The sequence below is a fragment of the Arctopsyche grandis genome, chromosome 5, assembly GCF_051622035.1.
Source record: "Arctopsyche grandis isolate Sample6627 chromosome 5, ASM5162203v2, whole genome shotgun sequence".
Classification (NCBI taxonomy): Eukaryota; Metazoa; Arthropoda; class Insecta; order Trichoptera; family Hydropsychidae; genus Arctopsyche; species Arctopsyche grandis.
Window position 1 is genome coordinate 25522066 of NC_135359.1, and position 19747 is coordinate 25541812.

Here is a 19747-nt window from a genome sequence, read left to right on the forward strand (position 1 = left end):
AATATATTGATATATCTCGCAAGAAAATAAAATAGAGTTCATTTGGGCGAATGAACGCCGTTTATCAATCAAAAATGCCACTTTGCCCAAAGAAAAAGGGATCTAGAACACTAACCCCCCCGGACACATACCCCCGGTCAAAAACCCCCTGGTCATTAACCCCCTCCAAGGATAAAAATTGACAATATCTTTAATAAAACCTCAGTATCAATACTAATTTATCTCAGTCAGAAAAAAATACAAATTCACCGTTTGCTAATTTTTTTTATTTTTTGATTTTTTATATGCTTTTTATTATTGCGAAATTATATTACAGCATAATAGGAAAAAGAGTTCAAAAACCTATTTACAATCCTTATAAATGCTCATAATACATCTAATACATAATATTAATTAAAGACTCTCTAAAGTCGATGACGTAAAGCAGATTGTGTTTAGGTAATCTTTGTTTATACCTGAAGGTTATATACATTTTGTTGTAATCACCGAGACTCTTCACAAGTGTGTTAGTATGGTTATTAGTGATTCTGTCATAGAATCTACTGGTTAGTTTGTTAGTAATGTCTCTAACAAACGGAATACTATTTATGGCATGCAGTTTTTTCAAGTAAGTATGTATATATGAGTGTATTATAAATTATTTTTAGGGATTTATTTTGTATTACTTGGAGCTTGAAAAGGTTAGTATTCGAGGCGTTATTCCATACAGGTGAAGAATAGGCTAATAATGGTAATATGAGCGCGCGATATAATTTTATTTTATTTTGAGTTGATAAAGAACTACGGCGATTAAATATTGGATATATTGAGGATATACCCCGCATCGCCTTGCATTTCGCTCCCTCAATGTGAGGTGCCCATCTCATTATTTTATCGAACGTTACTCCTAAATATTTGATTACTGACTGCCATTGCAAATTCAAGATTTTTAAGAACAGTGTCTGGTTTTTTGCTACTCGTGAAGCAAGCGGTATCATCTGTTTTTTTTTTTTTTTGACATACACTTAACCTTCAAATATTACTTTCTCTTTTCCTTTTCTCGATTTTACAAATTCCATCATGGATGGTCTAAAAATATTTAAAATATAATAATAATAATAATAAAATATATTTATGACTTTTTTTAATTAACTTACAATACTACAGAACACAAACGAAAACTGGTGACTGAAAGTCTTTTAAATTGATATTTATTCTATTTAAAACAATGCTACGATGCTACCATGCTACACAAAGTCCAATGCACTCGATGAAATATGGAACGCTTTATGGTCGCCATAACGAGGAAAGATTGGACAAGGAACACGTTGGTGAGAAGTATGATAAGTTTGGATATAGTGGAGAGAGCGAAGATATTGAAATGGAAAGGAGAGGGTCATATAGTTGTCAAAATTGACAAAAGAAGTGTGACAATGGTACCTGAGAGAATTTCAAAGGTTGAAAGGAATGTTGCAAGGAAGATAGGTAGACGAAATTAGGGAAATGTGTGGGGTAGGATGAATGAGAGTTGGGTATAATACATATAGAGACGAATGGAAACATGTTCGAGAGACGTTTATCCAGCATTGAATGGTGATAATGACGATATATGTAACTGAATATACAAATGAATATATTCCCGAAACATTATATTTCAGTATTAAAGAAATATTGATTTTGTAATTAATCGCTATTACGTCGTAGGCCCTGTACGAACTTGAGATTTTTGATCGGGCGATCTTTTTCTTGCGCGACACAAACTATAGAAAGTGACTGATTATTTGGTCACATATGCGTGCAGTCTTATTTAAAACTGTTCTATTTTTACTAGCCTCTTCTTACTTTGCTTTCGATTTTTTCGTGTGATTTTTGTTAACTAATATTCTATTTTTACGACTAAGTGATCGCGCGACAGACAATCGAAAATCGTTCAGGGCCTTAATCATTATGTGATATTAAAAATCGGAAAATTATTTATACGGTATCATCAAATTAAGTTGGAAAACGATATATTTTCATCGGAGGTTGCCCCTTATACAAACAAAAATAGATATCAAATACTCCTATATTTAGAAAAATATTCGGTAAAGAAGTCTGAAAACTTCGTTCTGTCTATTTTGAAAATAAATAATCTTATTTTTTATCAAGAAGCGTCAAACGAAAGTATTAAAAAGTTCGATTGATGTATATTTAAAATTTTAGCTTTCACTACATAAACCAAAACCTCAACTATACATAACTGAAAGACGTTTTCGCAATGTCTGGATAAAAATTAGTTCATTGTGTGAAAAAGCTCCTCTCGAGATTGGTTAGTTATTAAAAATTAGTCATTAGACGTAATCTTACGTAAAAAAATACAATTTCAAAGATGTTTCTCCCGAATATCGAGTGAGTGTACATGTTTTTGTTCAACTAGAAGTGGTACACTCCCTTTATACATATACATACATAAGCACAAATATATTTTAAATTTTTTTTTCTACCAGAAAAATACAATAAGCATATGTTTCTCCCGAATATTGAGTGAGTGTACATGTTTTTGTCATACAATTTACAAGATGTTTCTCCCGAATATCGAGTGAGTGTACATGTTTTTGTTCAACTAGAAGTGGTACATTCCCTTTATATACATACATAAGCACAAATATATTTAAAAAAAAAAATTTCTACCAGAAAAATGCAATAAGCAGCACTTGAAATTTCAGGTTTTTTAAGCTTTGTTTGAAGGTCTATCAAAAAGAGATATCAATTTACCATTGTTTGCATTTTCCTCGGTATTTTTTTTACTATTACTAACCTCTTCTTCCTTCGCTTTCGTCTTTTACGTCTGATTTCGTCTGACGAAATTTGGGTTCTTATCCGATCGTTTTCAAACTTTGCCATTTTGCTCGGTTTGGTCATCAATATATGTGGAAATCAAGTCCGCCATTACGATGGTGAAAAATAATCGTAATAGACACGTTTGAAAATGCTCCGTTATCTTTCTCGGTGACGTCTATTGTCCACATTGCCGGATTTATCCACACGTTTTTTTCCCTTTTCGACACCCCCGCTATGTCAGATTTTAATTGTTTGAACGCCTATAACTTTTTCTTTTTTCACTCTATATTTTATAACATTTGCTTTATAGGTTCTCATTATTTCTCAAATATATTTTTAGTTCACTCATAGTGTTATTATTATTTATGTTTTGTTTATTCTTTGACCCACATACCTTATGTTTTTATATACGTATATATCAGATGAAAATAATTGCAATGGTGAATGCGTATGTTACATATCTCCATAACAATTTGACAAATGAAACGAAGTATTCAACCAATTGGGCGGACCCAAGGTCAATATCCGACTTGGATAGTTGAAGCAATGATGATGAAAGTTTTCGATTTATTGGCATGTATGCAAGCAGACATATTGACAGTATATTTTTTCTCGAAACGATCATTCCTGACGGTGGCGTGAGCCTAAAATGGGTTTGCAATACACATCACCGAAATAGGTTAGGTTTAAAATGACACGACTACCAAAAGGAAGAGAATATCACCATGCCTGTAATTCTCGCTTATAAATCACCCAATGGATTGATTGATTCGGGCCGCGAATGCGTTTTTGCACGCCCGCCGTTTGCTAACGACCCAGCAAGCACACCCGTCAACTATGCGCGTTTCTGTATGGGTATCTAAAAAGTGGGAAAGTGGCGACATTTTCGCGATACCAATTTGTTTCGCAGAGGTTTCCAAACTGAGCTAGGTGGCTGCCCCCCTCATTTTTTTCTCCTCTTCAATCGTCGATCTTTTTCTTTCTTTTTTTGCTTTTCAGTTCCGAGTTCAACGTACGCAATCGTGCGACGATTAATCACGGCGTCTGTCTGTCTATCGGTAGCTCGAGCGTTCGCTTCCGCTTTCGTCCAATCGTCACACTCACAATCTTCGATTCCATTCAGATCGATTCGAACCAGTGACGACCGGACAAACGAGTAAATTGAATGTAATTAAAAAATTTCTCGTGAAATATATATTTAAAATGGGTCACCGGATGCAGCAATGTGCTACTTACTGCCAACAATGTATCCTTCAATAAATTAGAGCAGTAAAGAACATCCTATGTACATATCTATATATGTATGGATATAAAATTGAATGTCTGTTTGTTTGTTTGTCTGTCTCGTATAGGCTCCTAAAGCACTCAACCGATTACGATGGAACTTTCAGGATTTGTTGTATGCGTGTCCGGGAAGATTCCTGTGAAAAAAAACAGGAAAAAATCTCTTAATAATAATATTTGTAATACGATTTTACCAACTCGAAAGTTTGAAGCGCCATTGTGTAGTCAAGGAAATGTGTTTGTTGGTAACCACGCTACCAGTTGGTTGAAGAGACGTTAGTTGAGCTCCAACCACTACTTGAAACGGGAACGGGAACGGGAATTGCATACCTTATTCTGGCATCGCAACGCATGCCGGGTTCAGCTAGTGTATTACATATATATGCATATATGGGTTTGGTGCATCCGCTCTAAAATCGCCAGATTAACAGAACGGCAGCTTTAAACATAATTCTCGTTTTCTGGAATGATAGATAGCACATCAGATGACCAGTAACCTTTCGATGTGCACAGATGCAATTATTAAAATTGAGTTGGATCTTTCTGGCGAGTTTAATAAGGCAAGATTCGGAACTTATCCAATCTTGCCTTATTAAACTCGCCTGAAAGATCGAACTCAATTTTAATAATTACCATTTTAATAATTGCATCTGTGCACATCGAAAGGTTACCCGTCATCTGATGTGTAATATATCATTCGAGAAGATGAGAATTGCATTTAAAGCAGCAGTCCGTTAATCTGTCGTTCAATTTGTCTGGCGATTTTAGAGCAGATGCACCGCATCCATATGATTCACGACTGTGCGAAATGTTTTAATCCGCTGATATATTTTTGTATCACGTTTTCGTCAATCGTTGTGACCGATTAAACAATTTTGTAGGTTTTGTAGGTGGGTAAAAAGGTACATACATACATATATAATAGATGTTTGTATGGGGGAAATTTTATTTTCAGAAAATCGTCTCTTTTTTGATTATTTTGAAAATATATGTCATTAAAATCTTCCTTGATTATATATGTATATATCTTTAACAAGGACCCAAAAAATTCCAAAAAAAATAGTCAATATAATGAAATGTAAGTAAGCCAAAATGATCTACTTTGATGTAAAACATGACATTTTGTATAAAAATAGGTATTTTTGGCCATTTATAAAATTTGTACATTTTTTGGGTATTTTTTCTTTTAAATTTAAAGCTGTAAGCCCTTGGGAACTCTCAACGACTTTTTGTCTTAAAATAATTACTGGAACATAACCAAAGTGACGATCTTCTGAAAATAACGCTTCCCTCATACAAACACCCATTGCCAGCGCCGCGCCCTTTGTATTATATGTTGACTTTCGAGTAAACGGTGACTTTGGCTTCTCGTTGAACGATCAAAATTTATCATAATTCACTCGATCAAATTGCAATAGATAAATATTGAGCTTTTATTAAATACTTGAAAATCGAAACTATTCTTAAAAACGATAAATGAAAAAACCTTTTATTTTCATTTTTATCAAGATAAATCGATTGGATATTATTTAAAATCAATGGTTATTTTTATTTAACGTTTCCTTGATACGACGAAAGTTTTCCACTGGGTCCATCGATAAAAATACAAATTTTGCGTTTTTCGCTCCGGCCATATCCTACATATCATATATAAATAAAAATAAATAAGTAAAAAGTTAACAGTGGCTCAATTTTATGGTACAACGATCAATGTTAATTTTCATTTCTATTGTCAATTGTTGCATTTTACGACTTCCTATATCTACTCGTTTCATATCGAAAAAAATATAAATATAATAGATACTATAATAGCACTGGTAGTATGAATAGTTTAATATATGTAAGTATTTATGGCCAGAAAACGATCGAGTCCATGAATAATTGAGAATAATATGGCGATGTTTGCTTTGTCGATTAAACATTTGTAGCAAATATTTAAATATGAACAATTTTAAGATTACTGACATGTATGTAGAATATCTTATACAATTCCATAACAGTAAAATTTTTAAATATGTACATATAAATGTATTAAACTTTTTTGAAAGAAAATGGATTAGTTTCCCAGTATTTGTATGTGAATCAAGCGCAATCGAACTTACATATTAACAAAACTACATTTTATATTTAAGAAGTTTTATATATAAGTGAAAAGCACTGAGACAAAAAAGTTAACCTCATTCCATTTCGACTTACAAATGTTTATATATGTATATATGACAAGAGAAGGTCAATCTAAATTTTAATATTATTTGAATCGGCAACTTACAACTTAAATGAGTTTAAACCTTCGAGAAAATTTAATCTCTTTTGACCTCAATCGTCAACTGAACCTTTTTCATCTGAATTTGAACATGACTGAATAAGTAGACATAAAATGATATACAATGGATTCACCCTCATCTGAAATTCGATTAATGTTGTGGTATATACAAATTGTATAGTCATTTTAAGAAAACACTTTGTAAGTGTACAGTAAATAAATGTAAATTATATGATAAACTATCAATAACTAGACGCGTCTGCATTTGATTCAAGAATAATGAATTCTATTAATAATTGATAAATCACATTAAAACATACATGCGATTTCCAAATTAAATTGAAATCTATGAAACCCTTCCATTGTATAAGTTATTATTTTAATTAACATATATTGAGAGTATATGTATGTATGTACATATGTTGATAATTGAATCTCTATTCGACCGATTTCAATCAGACACTGATTATTTTAATATAATATAAATATAGCAACCACATATAGAGTAGAGCTATTGCATACCAGTAGAGAGGTCGTGGGTGCAAGTCCCGGTCAAATACGCTGCTGGCGAGATTTAGTGGTTATTAAAACACAGATCAACCGTCACCCAATTTTCCAATTTTTCTAGCCTAATTTTTGTGACGGATCCAATAAATCGGTATCGTCCCCCTCATTTTCTCTCAAATTCAGGCTATTAGCATCTTGAATTTATTGAATCTTTTTTTTTACATATATACCAGGAAGGCCTTACAGGTAACCCCAATGCGCCTTCCTGGCCAATTACAAACAATGCAGCGTTTACTGAAAACTCGCAACTTAACGAGACATCTATGAATTGTATATACATTTTATTGTATATTAATCATACTCAAATAGTGGTGACATAGTAGGTAGGAAGGATTTTTAGCCAATTTTAATCGGGAACCGTTTCAACAATGAAATCAAAGAAATTGGCAAATTCTAATAGGAAAAGATCGACTTGGAGTCACAAATACCAAAGTCTAACCAGCAGCACTACAGATATACTCAGAAAAATTATTTTCAATCGAGGTCAGCTCATGGGATCGAACTCGGCGCCTCTCGGTGTTAAGCAGAAGCTTAACGACCGATCTATGCTGCTGGCTACGCTAATAATTAATAATTATTTTGTTTATGTGGGATATGATAATAATTAATAATTCTTTTGTATATGTGGGCCAATCAAATGCCAACTTCCGTTGATCCGAATTGCGATCTTTTACCGAGTGCATAAGTGTGTCCACACAGGCCACTAGTAAAAAAAAAATATATATATTTAGTTAGTTTATAATTGTAATATAATTTTGTTTTAAAATAATTATTTTAATATCATATAATGATATGTACATATATAATGTTTGTTTTTAGAGGGAAAGTGATGGGAGGATCGAGCACCATAAATTATATGATTTACATCAGAGGCAACCGTCAGGATTACGACGAGTGGGCGGAATTAGGAAACCACGGTTGGAGCTACCATGACGTAAGTATTCTCTTTACACAAAATCTCGCTATATCGGTGCTGTCATATCCTATATTTTAAACATACATATATGTATGTATGTATGAATGTACATTACATGTACGTGTGTTCCAGGTCCTTCCGTATTTTAAAAAGTCTGAGAACAACGAAGACGTGGAGGCGCACGACCACAAGTACCACGGAAGACACGGTTACTTGAACGTGGAACGATTTCCTTACATAGACGAGAATGCAATCGTGCTGCAAAAGGCTTGGAAAGAGCTGGGTCTCGAATTGACGGATTTGAACGCCGAAAGACAAATCGGAGTGATGATCCTTCAATCTACCTCACTCCATGGCATGAGACACTCAGCGAACGTGGCCTTCGTCCGACCGATCAGATACAAACGGTCAAATCTAGTTATAAGGACCGAAGCTCACGTTACCAGAATACTCATCGATCCTCACACCAAAACAGCCGTCGGAGTAGAGTACTTGAAAGACGACAGACTGACAAAAGTATACGCTAACAAGGAGGTCATATTATCAGCTGGCTCTTTGAACTCGCCCAAAATACTGATGCTGTCAGGAGTTGGACCGAAACACTTCTTGGAACCGTTAAACATCAAAGTAATTAAGGAGCTAGCAGTTGGATACAATCTTCAAGATCACGTGACGACTGACTCTCTGCTGATCGAGTTGAATAAAACGGCAACGACAGTCACAGACGAACAAAGGGAAGAAGAAGTATACAGACACTACTACGCGAAGAAGAAAGACGGCCCACTTTCATCAAGTGGAGCACTTGCTTGCAACGTCTTCATCCAAACTAAATACGAACAACTCAAAGGTGTACCAGATATCCAATTCCATTTCGACGGCCAATCAGTTGAAGACTACTTGTCAGCTCCCGACACAGCTTCAGAGGACAGTGTTGCTCTTTTGGCCTACTATGACGGAATAGCTGCCAGGCCTACTCTGCTCAAGCCCCAAAGCAGAGGGTACATCACTTTGAATCAGACACATCCTGTGTTCGGTCAACCACTCATCTATCCGGGATATTACACACAGCAGCCCGATTTGGAAGTGATGATAGCCGGAATCCGAGAAGTGCAAAAGTTGGAGCGGACGGAAATGTTCCAAAAAGTAGGAGCACAGTTCTCCAGATACCCACTTCCGGCTTGTAGACATTACAAATTCGACTCGGACGAGTACTGGGCGTGCTGTTTGCAAGAGTACACTTCCACGATCTTCCATCCGGTCGGCACGTGCAAAATGGGACCGCACTGGGACGACACGGCTGTGGTCGACCACACTCTCAAAGTTTACGGTATTCGTAATCTTAGAGTTGTGGACGCGTCTATCATGCCTACTATAGTCAGAGGCAACACTAACGCCCCCACTATAATGATCGGCGAAAAAACCGCAGACATGGTCAAACACGAATGGCTTTCGAGTTCGTAAAATAGGCGCTTTTTTTTTGTAAATATTACTTGCTGTGCTTAGTAATATAAATAAAGTTAACCACATTCACGAAATTACATTTGTGAATACGTAAGTGCGTAAGTAGACCAATTATAGCCATTCTCAATGCTCAAAGTTGTGATTAAAAAGTTACCATTACTGATATATAAATATGTATTTTGGGTATAAAAATGTATGTATCTAATTGCAATAAGCTTTCACGTTGTCAAAGCAATTTTTCATCTCATCATAAACGAAACTAGTTCCATATATTTCCTACTTGACTGGGGTGACTATATTTCCCACGACTCAAAACGGGACGCTCCGTAAAACAAATTGTCCCCCCCTCTCCCCAAAATAAAAAAATGTATTGTATGTCCAAAAATTTCTTCAAATAACCAAAAAAATGTGAAGGAATTATATATTTTTTTTAGAATGTATAATTCTTGTGTATAAGGAAAATAGAAACAAGATAAAAAATACATATATGTATGTATAATGTAACAACCGATGTTCATGCGCCTTGGGCTGATTTTTTTTCAGAAACGTGTAAAATTAACAAATAAAATAACTTATATATTCTCGTTTTTTTTTAATTGCAAATATTATGTGCAACTGGAAATTTTGTTTTCTTTATTTTCGGTTCTTCTTTTGTTAACTAATATTATATAACTTTAACCAGAACGTACACATACGTATTTAAAAGAAGAAAATGTAACAAGATGCATAGTTAAATATGATATATGTAATATTTTACTTTTAAAAATAATTATAATGAAAATAATAGCACAAATCGATTTTTTTTTTCAGATGTAAAATGAATAATGTAAAAAAAATACTTAAATGTTACTTTTAAATGAATATGTTTAGTTATATAATAATATTTGCTTTTGAGAAACAAACTGGTTTGAAAAAATATGCAATAAAAACAATATCGAATAAATAAAAAAATCTTTCGTTCATCAGTGGACGGACAAAACGGAACAAAACAAACGATTTTACGAAAACGACGGGACAAATGCAAAGCATGTAAAAAACGGTACGTATGGTCACCCAAGTATTTAACTTGACTTATTACTGTAGGTAGGCATAGCCTACATTTAGATTTTTTGTGCACATGAAATTGTGCAATATAATTGAAAGTAAAAACTGGTATTATTATTAAAATATGTTGTTATTAGGTAGCATTATAACAAATAAAAAAATCAATAAATTATGATTTAGACATTCAAAGCTGGTACAAGGGCAAAATATTTTTTTAGTTTTCATAAATTATTCAACAACGTAACTACTTTCATGGACTTTTACTTTTACTGAATTTCTATCAAAAATATTTCAAAAAAAAAACATTCAAGGCTGATTTACAAAAACAAGAGTTTCAATATATAGCTAATTAAAATTAAAAAAACGTGCTTAATAAATAAAAAATAATAATATAATAAAGTACGAGTTATATTGTACATATATAATTTTATTTTACGTTGGTAATCATATAATATATATTATAAAAAGTAAGATTAAAAGTCAATTGAATAATAATATATGTATGTGCGTAGGTGTTGTCAATATATGCATTATACGTAGAATTTATATTTTTAATATTTTAGAAAGTTGTTCAATTAGCTAATTTTAAAATGATTTTTAAACAAATGTATGTATGTGTGTTGATTAAAAAATATATACCAAAATTTAATGTTGTTTTCTTTTGCCCAACATCATCGTCTCTTGATTTAAGTGTATATTGAATAGTTATTTTTTATCACCGACAAAACTATCAAGTTCTGGAGTATAAAATTTTGATACAAAATATTTAACGCGCGTATATTGAATCTCCACTTTTATTACGCTTTTATCGCTAGCATTCGAAAGCTTTTCAATTTAACGTCCGCACAAGTTTTCCACGGGCAAACGCTCAAATTCCATCAGATATTTTCGAGAAAACCCGTCTCAATTTCGAACGGATAGTGAATTATAGAAGAACCGATATCGTTCCTCGTAAACAAACGAATTTGTCCACGCGATAAAGACAATATCGAATCGAATACTCCAGATCTAGATGGAATTCGAACAAACGAAAGAATTCTTTCGACAACAATTACCCGTGAAACGAAATCTAAATATATTTGCTCCCTACGACAAATATCACTGTTCAAAGGCTAAATTTCAAAAAGAAAAGCATCATATATGTATGTAATGTGTAAGCCCACTAGGAAAAAGTATTTGCTTTAGGATTCAATGTGTGGTCGGGTTTCTACAACACCGGAAACAGTAAAATTACCATAAATACAATTCGTAAAGACATAAAACAAACGACACTGCGTGTGTTTACACGCGTGCAAATTACTTTTTCATACATAAAACATTTTCAAAATAACTTCAGCGTTATTTTCTTCTTTTGCGTATAATAGAGGCATAACATTGACATTTTATCCTGACCTGGGTAAATCGAGATTGAACGCAATTCGATGCTAAACATAGTAAGTAATTCATTTTTACAGCGAAACATTGGCAAAGGCAATGTTTTTGAAGGAAAAAGCAAACACCATCTATTGGTGACACATTAAACTAATTAAGAAAAAAAAAAATGAAAAATTCGGATTGCACCACAATTATTTCATTGCATTCAACTATTTTGTATTTTAAGAAAATAATTATGCTAATTTGCACTTTATTTTAATTATAAATACGCCCATTAAAAATACTAAAAATAAATATTGAATTTTTTTTAAACAGGTGCCCCAAAACGACAGTTCAGGTCAAAATTTTACATACATACCTAAATTTATATTCAGCTGTAATATATTTCAACTGGCGTTTCATATTCGAATTTTACTAGTATTTTTTTTATTTTTTTATTTTATTATTATAATGAATACATAAAAATGGATACATAACAATAGTAACAATAACAAAATATTATTGACCAATGTGACCCGACAGGTTGCCCCAGTCTCACAAAATAAAAATAAGAACAGTAACAAATTAGAAATCATACATCTCATTAAATAGACTTGTGTTGAATCTCATGAAACTGACCAGTTCATTAACATGACAATCAAACAGGTCTAATGCTCATCTATCACATTAAGGAATGCTCATTTATCACTTTGTCAAGCTGAACGGTAGATTATTATTAACTACAGACATAGCCTTAGGCACCGTTTGATGCCAATTTCCTTGGAAAGTGCCACTTGTCAATTACCAATGCCAATTGACCAGAATTCTGAACTCAGTACCGTTTCATAGCTGTGAGATGGCACTCCAATTTTGAATGAAGTATAATTCCTTGCGGTAGGTGATTTCTCAATTTTTATCAAATTATATCTCTTACAAGCGTAATTACACTTTCAACAATGAGCGCCAGTTGTAATATAACAGTTGAGCTTTTTATATATAACAGTTGACACCTCTGATGCTTTTACTAGTGCTTTAGAATTCAATAATGCGTTAAAATTTGGTATTAAGAATAATGGTAATGAGTATCGTATTACGATAACTCTAAGAATGTATTCAAACCCTAAATGTGACTTTCCAACTCAATTTACTAGTCAAGTGACGTTTTCACGAAAACTTAACCTCTCCATCTAACCTGGTACTAGGGTTTCTGATTTACAGGACTTTTTCAATTCCCGGGACACGGGACGGAGCCTGGGATCATTCCCGGGATTCCCGGGAACCCGGAACACATGTAAAGCGCACTTACGATTGAAAGAATATACTCGCTTTATAATAGTTTCACCGTAGGATACACATTCGCTTTTATTACAACACTCAAAAATGTTTTGTTCGGTATAAGTTATAAGATACATATAAGTTAATTATAAATTTTAGAGTTAAGTATAATAATTAAGATGTATTTTTAAATTAGCTTGATAGCTAAAATATATATGAATAAATAAAATTAGAATTATTTAAAATTTGTGTTAAAATAATCAAGTTTCAGGCTGCCTCTTTCTTCGATTTTAATTTTCAACTCTCGGAATAATTCATCGGTAAGGTCAAGTCCTTCGGTATTGAAATTTTCCAAAAATACAATTATAAGAAACGACTTTAGCCATTATGCTCATAAAACTTCCACCTTCGGGGAATGCGCTGTACTTACTACTAAACAACAAACCTTTGAGAATATTTTACAATTTTTTGTGTATTTGATTTATTATTTCCCTTCGTGCAGACGTGAAAATGTTGCATGTTTTCAAGATTTTTTTAAATCCAATTCCCGGGATTCGAGATAAGAATTCTCGGGACACGGGACAACAAAAATTCCATGAATTCCCGGGAATGTCTGTCCCGGGTCGACCCGGGTCAGAAACCCTACCTGGTACCAACTTATAGTTGAACTGTATTTTCAGTTGTAATATATTTTGAGCAGTTGGAATGTAATTCGCCGTATGAATCAACTTACGTAGGTAAGCCAGAATATATTCCAACTATTCAAAATATATTACAACTTAAAATACACTTCTATACTATAACGGTAGTTGGTACAGGTCTGTTACCGAGAGTTGGCGCGAACAAATGCGCTTGTGTTGTGTCGGTGAATAGGTGTATATCATGCTGTCACACTGCATTCAATAATAAAAAAAGACGCTCTATCCCTTTCGCGCGCTTCTACGTGAGTTCTAGAACGCGCCAACTCTCAGTAACAGACCTGTACCAGGTTAGATGGAATATATTTCAATTTTCAACTAAGTAAAGCCCGCTTTAAAAGTCAAATAATTTGACCCTTAAAGCCCTCAACGTGAGGACTTTAAGGGGCCCCCCCAACGAATACAGTGTGAGAGACCCTTTCGTCGGAGAACGAGATAACGTACATAATCAAGTACAAAATAAACAACAACGCATGAACACATAAAGACGTACATGCGTTAGGAATTAATATTTGAAATATGCGGGGTGAATGCAAGCAAACTTCAAGTAAACATATTCCAACTAGTCAAAATATATTACAACTGGAAGATACACTTCAACTGTAACATACACATAAATTTGAAACTACATATTCAATCAGACGGTGGTGACAAGTACATATGTAGGTAGGTAGCCAATTTTTAAGGAACAGTTTCAATAATTCATCATCAACAGTCACTCACTATTTTCTGATAGATGAAGGCCTCTCCAACCCGCTTTTGTTCATCTCTGTTTAGCGCAACTCTTATTCATCTCACCCTACACATCTTCCTAATTTCATCCATCCATCTTTCTTGCGGTCTTTCTTTGACTTTTTTATATTCTATCGGGTACCATTCCAACACTTTCTTTGTCCACCATTCATCCATTCTTATAAGAATTGTAAATAGGTTTTTGAGCTCTTTTTTTCTATTATGCTGTACATTAACATTAGAATAATATAATACTATGATTACTAACAAAATTTAATTAAAATTGTAAAATAGAAAATGATCAGTAGATCAGTAGCTATTAAAATATATATAAAATGTATTGTGAACATAATTTAGTAATAATAAAAAGCATTTAAAAATCAAAAAAAAATCATCCATTCTTTTAGCTAGGTAACCCGCTCATTCTTTTTTCAACCTCTTCACTACACATGTACATATATCCAATCTCTCGATAATTAATTAGATTAGATAAATTGGCAAGCTCTATTAAGAAACGATCGGCTTGGAGTCACAAGTATCCAAATCTGACCAACAGCACCGCAGAACTATTTCAAATCAAAAATTAATTTAAAAAAAATTGTATTGTAATTAGCAATTTGCTAAGAAATAAAATTAAAAAATGCAAAATATGATTCATTTCAATCGAGGTCTAATCAGGACTTGAACTCGGAGCCTCTCAGTCACCTTCAACATACGTTTTCAATTACATAATATATCCAACATACGCTATCCACTTGACTGGCTTAAACAATATTTCAGAAAAATAAAACTATTTAAAATTTAAATTTATATAAAATAGAAAACAGTAGATATTTTTAAAGATTTTACAAAAACGCCATAGACAAAAATTTACATATTTACATCATAAAAACAAATAAAAAATAATCATTTAAACGGTATAATTTTGCCTACTTGCTCCTGAGCCCCCCTCAACTTCCCCCAGATCCCTCTAGCCACAGGGGGAGGGGGGGCGATATCGCTCATATCGCTTTGGGAGACAGTGGATTAAACATTTACGTTACATCAATTCAACTTCAATTATTAATTAATTATTTAAGTTCAATAAATTATTCAAGCCATTTATTATAAAGTGCGACCAATCATGTGCTTCGGCGAGCCACCCACCACCGCATGGGAACTACTTCTTAATAGCTTAATCGAAGTTCTTACTAACAGCCTAGTTTATTACTGGAACGGGAAGTTTTTAAGCTTTATTAGGATTTCGATCGTAATTTGGCACAGCACACGGAACTTCTAAGGGCGACCAGAGATTCGACGGAGGGCGGAGTCGCTTCATCAAAAAAAAAAAAAAGAAAGGGTGGGGGAGGAAAAAGGGGGTTCACCTGCGGCCACCGTTTTGGCGCCAGGTCGTTAGTTACGGTTAATCGCCACCGCAAATCCTTAACCGCACGCCGCCCCTGGTCGATGCTCATTTAATTGCCTTATTCGACCCTTAACGCGCCGCCCCTTCTCATGGCCCTGTATTTATGAGCCGCGCACGCACGGATCATCGCCGCGTTAACTATGCGCATCTTATGAAAATCAAAGAATTATTTTACCCTGAAGAATTCAAGCTCACCGCATGACTCGCACTAAAATATGATTTTGTACCAGTGAAAATATTATACCTTCGATAAAATCATTTAAAATATTACCCGTTGGTCCATTTAAGAGGCTGGTCTGAAAAGCATGTTTAATAACATGATATATGTACATATAATACATACATATGTGTAGGATATTTTCGTTAGGAGGCATAGGTGGTACAGTAAAAAAATGAGATTCGCTGGGTGGTTCAAAAAAATTATTACATAGCAGAGAGCCGCAGCGAAATGATTGCTCGTTAAGCGTTACCTGACAAGATGACCAACTCAAACATACTTCAACTCATGCATGCCAACCTTATCATTCATACATGCATCATTCTAGTCTATAATACTAAATCCCACATATTTATATCCTAAAAATGAATTCATAATTATTTTCGTTTGATTGAATCATTCTACATATTGTAAAATTGCGGCAAATTAAAAATATTTTTTTTAGCAATATAGCTGACAGAAACTTTTCCCTTTATCCCTTGGAAAAAGCTTAAATGACTTCCTTAGAAATAGCACGAATTTATCTTTTTCTGATACGGATAAACAATTTTGCTACGTTTCTAAATAAATGAATTAATATTGTATGAAATTTTAAAATAAATAATTATTATATAAAAATATATTCCAAGCTTGATAAATATTTGGTAAAGACACACACACAGGTACTTAGCAAGTGTTGTCTTAATCTACATATTCTGTCGCAATCCTTGGAATAACTCACCCCCTGCAGTGTTTTTGGTGATATTTTATCCTTGAAGTGACATAGGTTTGATAGTTATCAATAACGGTGATTAGTAAAATAGTAAGATCGTACGAATTAATTATGACATAAATATATGCCTCTCACAGCTGGAGTCCATCTGCGCATCCCGTGCCGCACTTTCGAGTGCGTTCTTACCGTTTGGAGATAAAATCAAATATTCAAGTATTATCACCAAAATTGAATGCTTTTGATTTTTTGATTTTTAAATGCTTTTTATTATTACGATATTATGTTCACAATACATCTTATATCTATTTTAATGATATAAGATGTATTGTGAACTGATCTACTGATCATTTTCTATTTTACAATTTAATTTAATTTGGTTAGAAATCATAGTATTATATTATTCTAATGTTAATCTACAGCATAATAGGAAAAAGAGCTCAAAAACCTATCTACAATCCTTATAAATGCTCATAATACATCTAATACATAATATTAAATTAAAGACTCTCTAAAGTCGATGACCTAAAGCAGGTTGTGTTTATAATTGTAATCTGTGTTTATACCTGAAGGGTAAAGACATTTTGTTGTAATCACCGAGACTCTTGACAAGTGTGTTAGTATGGTTATTAGTGATTCTGTCATAGAATCTACTGGTTAGTTTGTTAGTAATGTCTGTAACAAACGGAATATTATATATGGCGTGCAGTTTTTTCAAGTAAGTATATATGGGTGTATTATAAATTATTTTTAGGGATTTATTTTGTATTACTTGGAGCTTGGAAAGGTTGGTATTCGAGGTGTTATTCCATACAGGTGAAACATAGGTTAATAACCAAAATTGAATGCGATTATAAACCAATCTTCCAGATTTCAGATCAAATTCTCATGAGCATAATAATAATATTACTTTGTACTTTGGATCGATAGATGATAATAACTATGTACATGCGTCATCTCCAAAGTGAAAATGCTGAAATAGCAAACGATAGTACATAAAACCCGTTGAAAAGACAATTGTTGGACAAAGTAGATACCCAAGGGAGCGATAAACCGGCGATTTTCAACCAATGGTAAGCGCATATCCCTAGGGGTATGAAGAACTATCACAAAGAATTTTGCAAGAAAATGGATACAAAAAACTCTTCTGCTTTAAAATTCAAAGCACGAAACAGAGTTATGAAAATATTGTAGACTGAAATTTCAATCTAGACAAAACAAAACACATAAGACTGAATCGAGTACATTAGAATTTTTCGACTATTTGATATTGAAAATATTATAATTTTATCACATTCTATATGTAAATAAAATATTTCAATAGCATAACACATTCATGGTATACTATGGATATACAAATAATCAAAATTTGATCGGTGTTTTCAAATCCAACAGTATAGATTTCTGCATAAGCGGTACAGTGTAATTGCAATGTAAAATATAACGGTCTTAAATTCGAAATAAACTGCGGATGCTCTTATTATCTTTTTTTATTGGCGACTATTAAGCCGTAAATTATTGTCCAATAAATTAAAGACAATTTCGTATTGGCCGCGCATATAGAGGGGATTCGCTAAAGTAATGATCGCGGGTACGACCCGTGCCAAAAGGATACGTAGGATCAACCCCCCGTCCCCCCCATTTGAATTCGATTACCCTCACCCGACCCACCTTATGTACCTCTAATAAATGTTTAATTTATTATTTTGCAATGAAACCATTGATTTCAATATTTAAATTTAATTTACTTGCGAAAAGACTCAACATATTTACTGGTTCGTTGGAATAAAATAAGGGTTTGCTGCTTGATACTTGGTTTTAAATGGACCGTTTTAACACAAAAAAATTTAAAGAAATGCAAAAAACTGTAGTATTTGGTAAAAAAATATTAACGATAAATATATGGAAATTCAAAATAAAATTTATTATGTATTGGAAACAAATGCGTGTAAATTGTATACCGGTAGAAACATCGTTTAGCCAGCAGTAAATATTGTTCAGTTTTATTTCATAGTGCACATGTAGGCATAACATAACAAAAAACCAAATTCATTCATTATCTACATTATATTTTAATATCAAAAGTACAATAAATATGTAAAAAATATAACAAAAAAGTTACATTTAGGGAATAAAAAATTTACGTTGTCATTTTTGTTTCTGAAATGTTATTTTTTTAGTCGGTTTATGTATTTTGACTTGGTTCATAATTTGACATGTACAGGACTGCGCCTACCATGTGTACAAATGTGTGCATCGCACACAGGCGTCCGAGAGAAATGAGTCGAAAAAATTATATCGCTTAAAAAATACGAAACAAGACATGGTTCTTTTTAAAATGCATTTAGTTTGTCTTGGTGTATACTTGTGGATTACGTTTGCAAGTTAAAACTCGTAACACACACAAACTAATTCTGGGAAATAACGGAATAGCAGGTATAACTTCTGTCCGCATAGAACTAGGTATTTTATGTTCTATTATCTTTGCGACTGCCAGATGTATTTCATATACATTTAAGGATGTTGAGAATTGGTTGGTTATCGAAAGAATAATGTCCTAGATATGGGATTGGGAGTAAAAACATTATATTTTCATGAATTAAATTGAAAACTTTCAGTCTTTTTTGTCGTCTGGTCCTGTTCAGAACTAAACGTTTTGCTTATCTATCTGGTTTTCTGGTTAATTTATATTATGATTAAATTTTTAAACACTATACTTCTCACAAGGTAAGATTTTTGCACTACTTAATTTTTTTTTAAATAATGTGATTTATGCAAATGCTGATAAAATTAAAGAGCGGCCGATTTAAGTTTGCACCCAGAAGGCCGAGCTCCTGGACATATGAAATTCTATTGTGCTCTTTCGCATGATGAAATTACGACATAAAAATACATAGGTAAGTAGTTTTTAATTTTATGTAATATAATTTTTTCTTTAATAACTGATCAAATTCGTATAAATGTATGTATGTAGTTACTGATCATCTGTAATTAATAAGTAATAACTGACAAATAATTTAGTAG

General features: G+C 33.1%; 1 protein-coding gene across 1 annotated transcript in view; it reads left to right on the plus strand.

The window, feature by feature from the left end:
- LOC143911784 (glucose dehydrogenase [FAD, quinone]-like) overlaps nt 1-9690 on the plus strand; it is a 28605-nt gene extending 18915 nt beyond the window's left edge. The window contains exons 4-5 of the mRNA XM_077430825.1: nt 7733-7847; nt 7962-9690. Coding sequence (XP_077286951.1) covers nt 7733-7847; nt 7962-9290 — 1444 coding nt within the window. The 3' untranslated portion in view covers nt 9291-9690. The remainder of the gene's footprint in view (nt 1-7732; nt 7848-7961) is intronic.
- The last annotated feature ends 10057 nt before the right edge of the window (nt 9691-19747 follow it).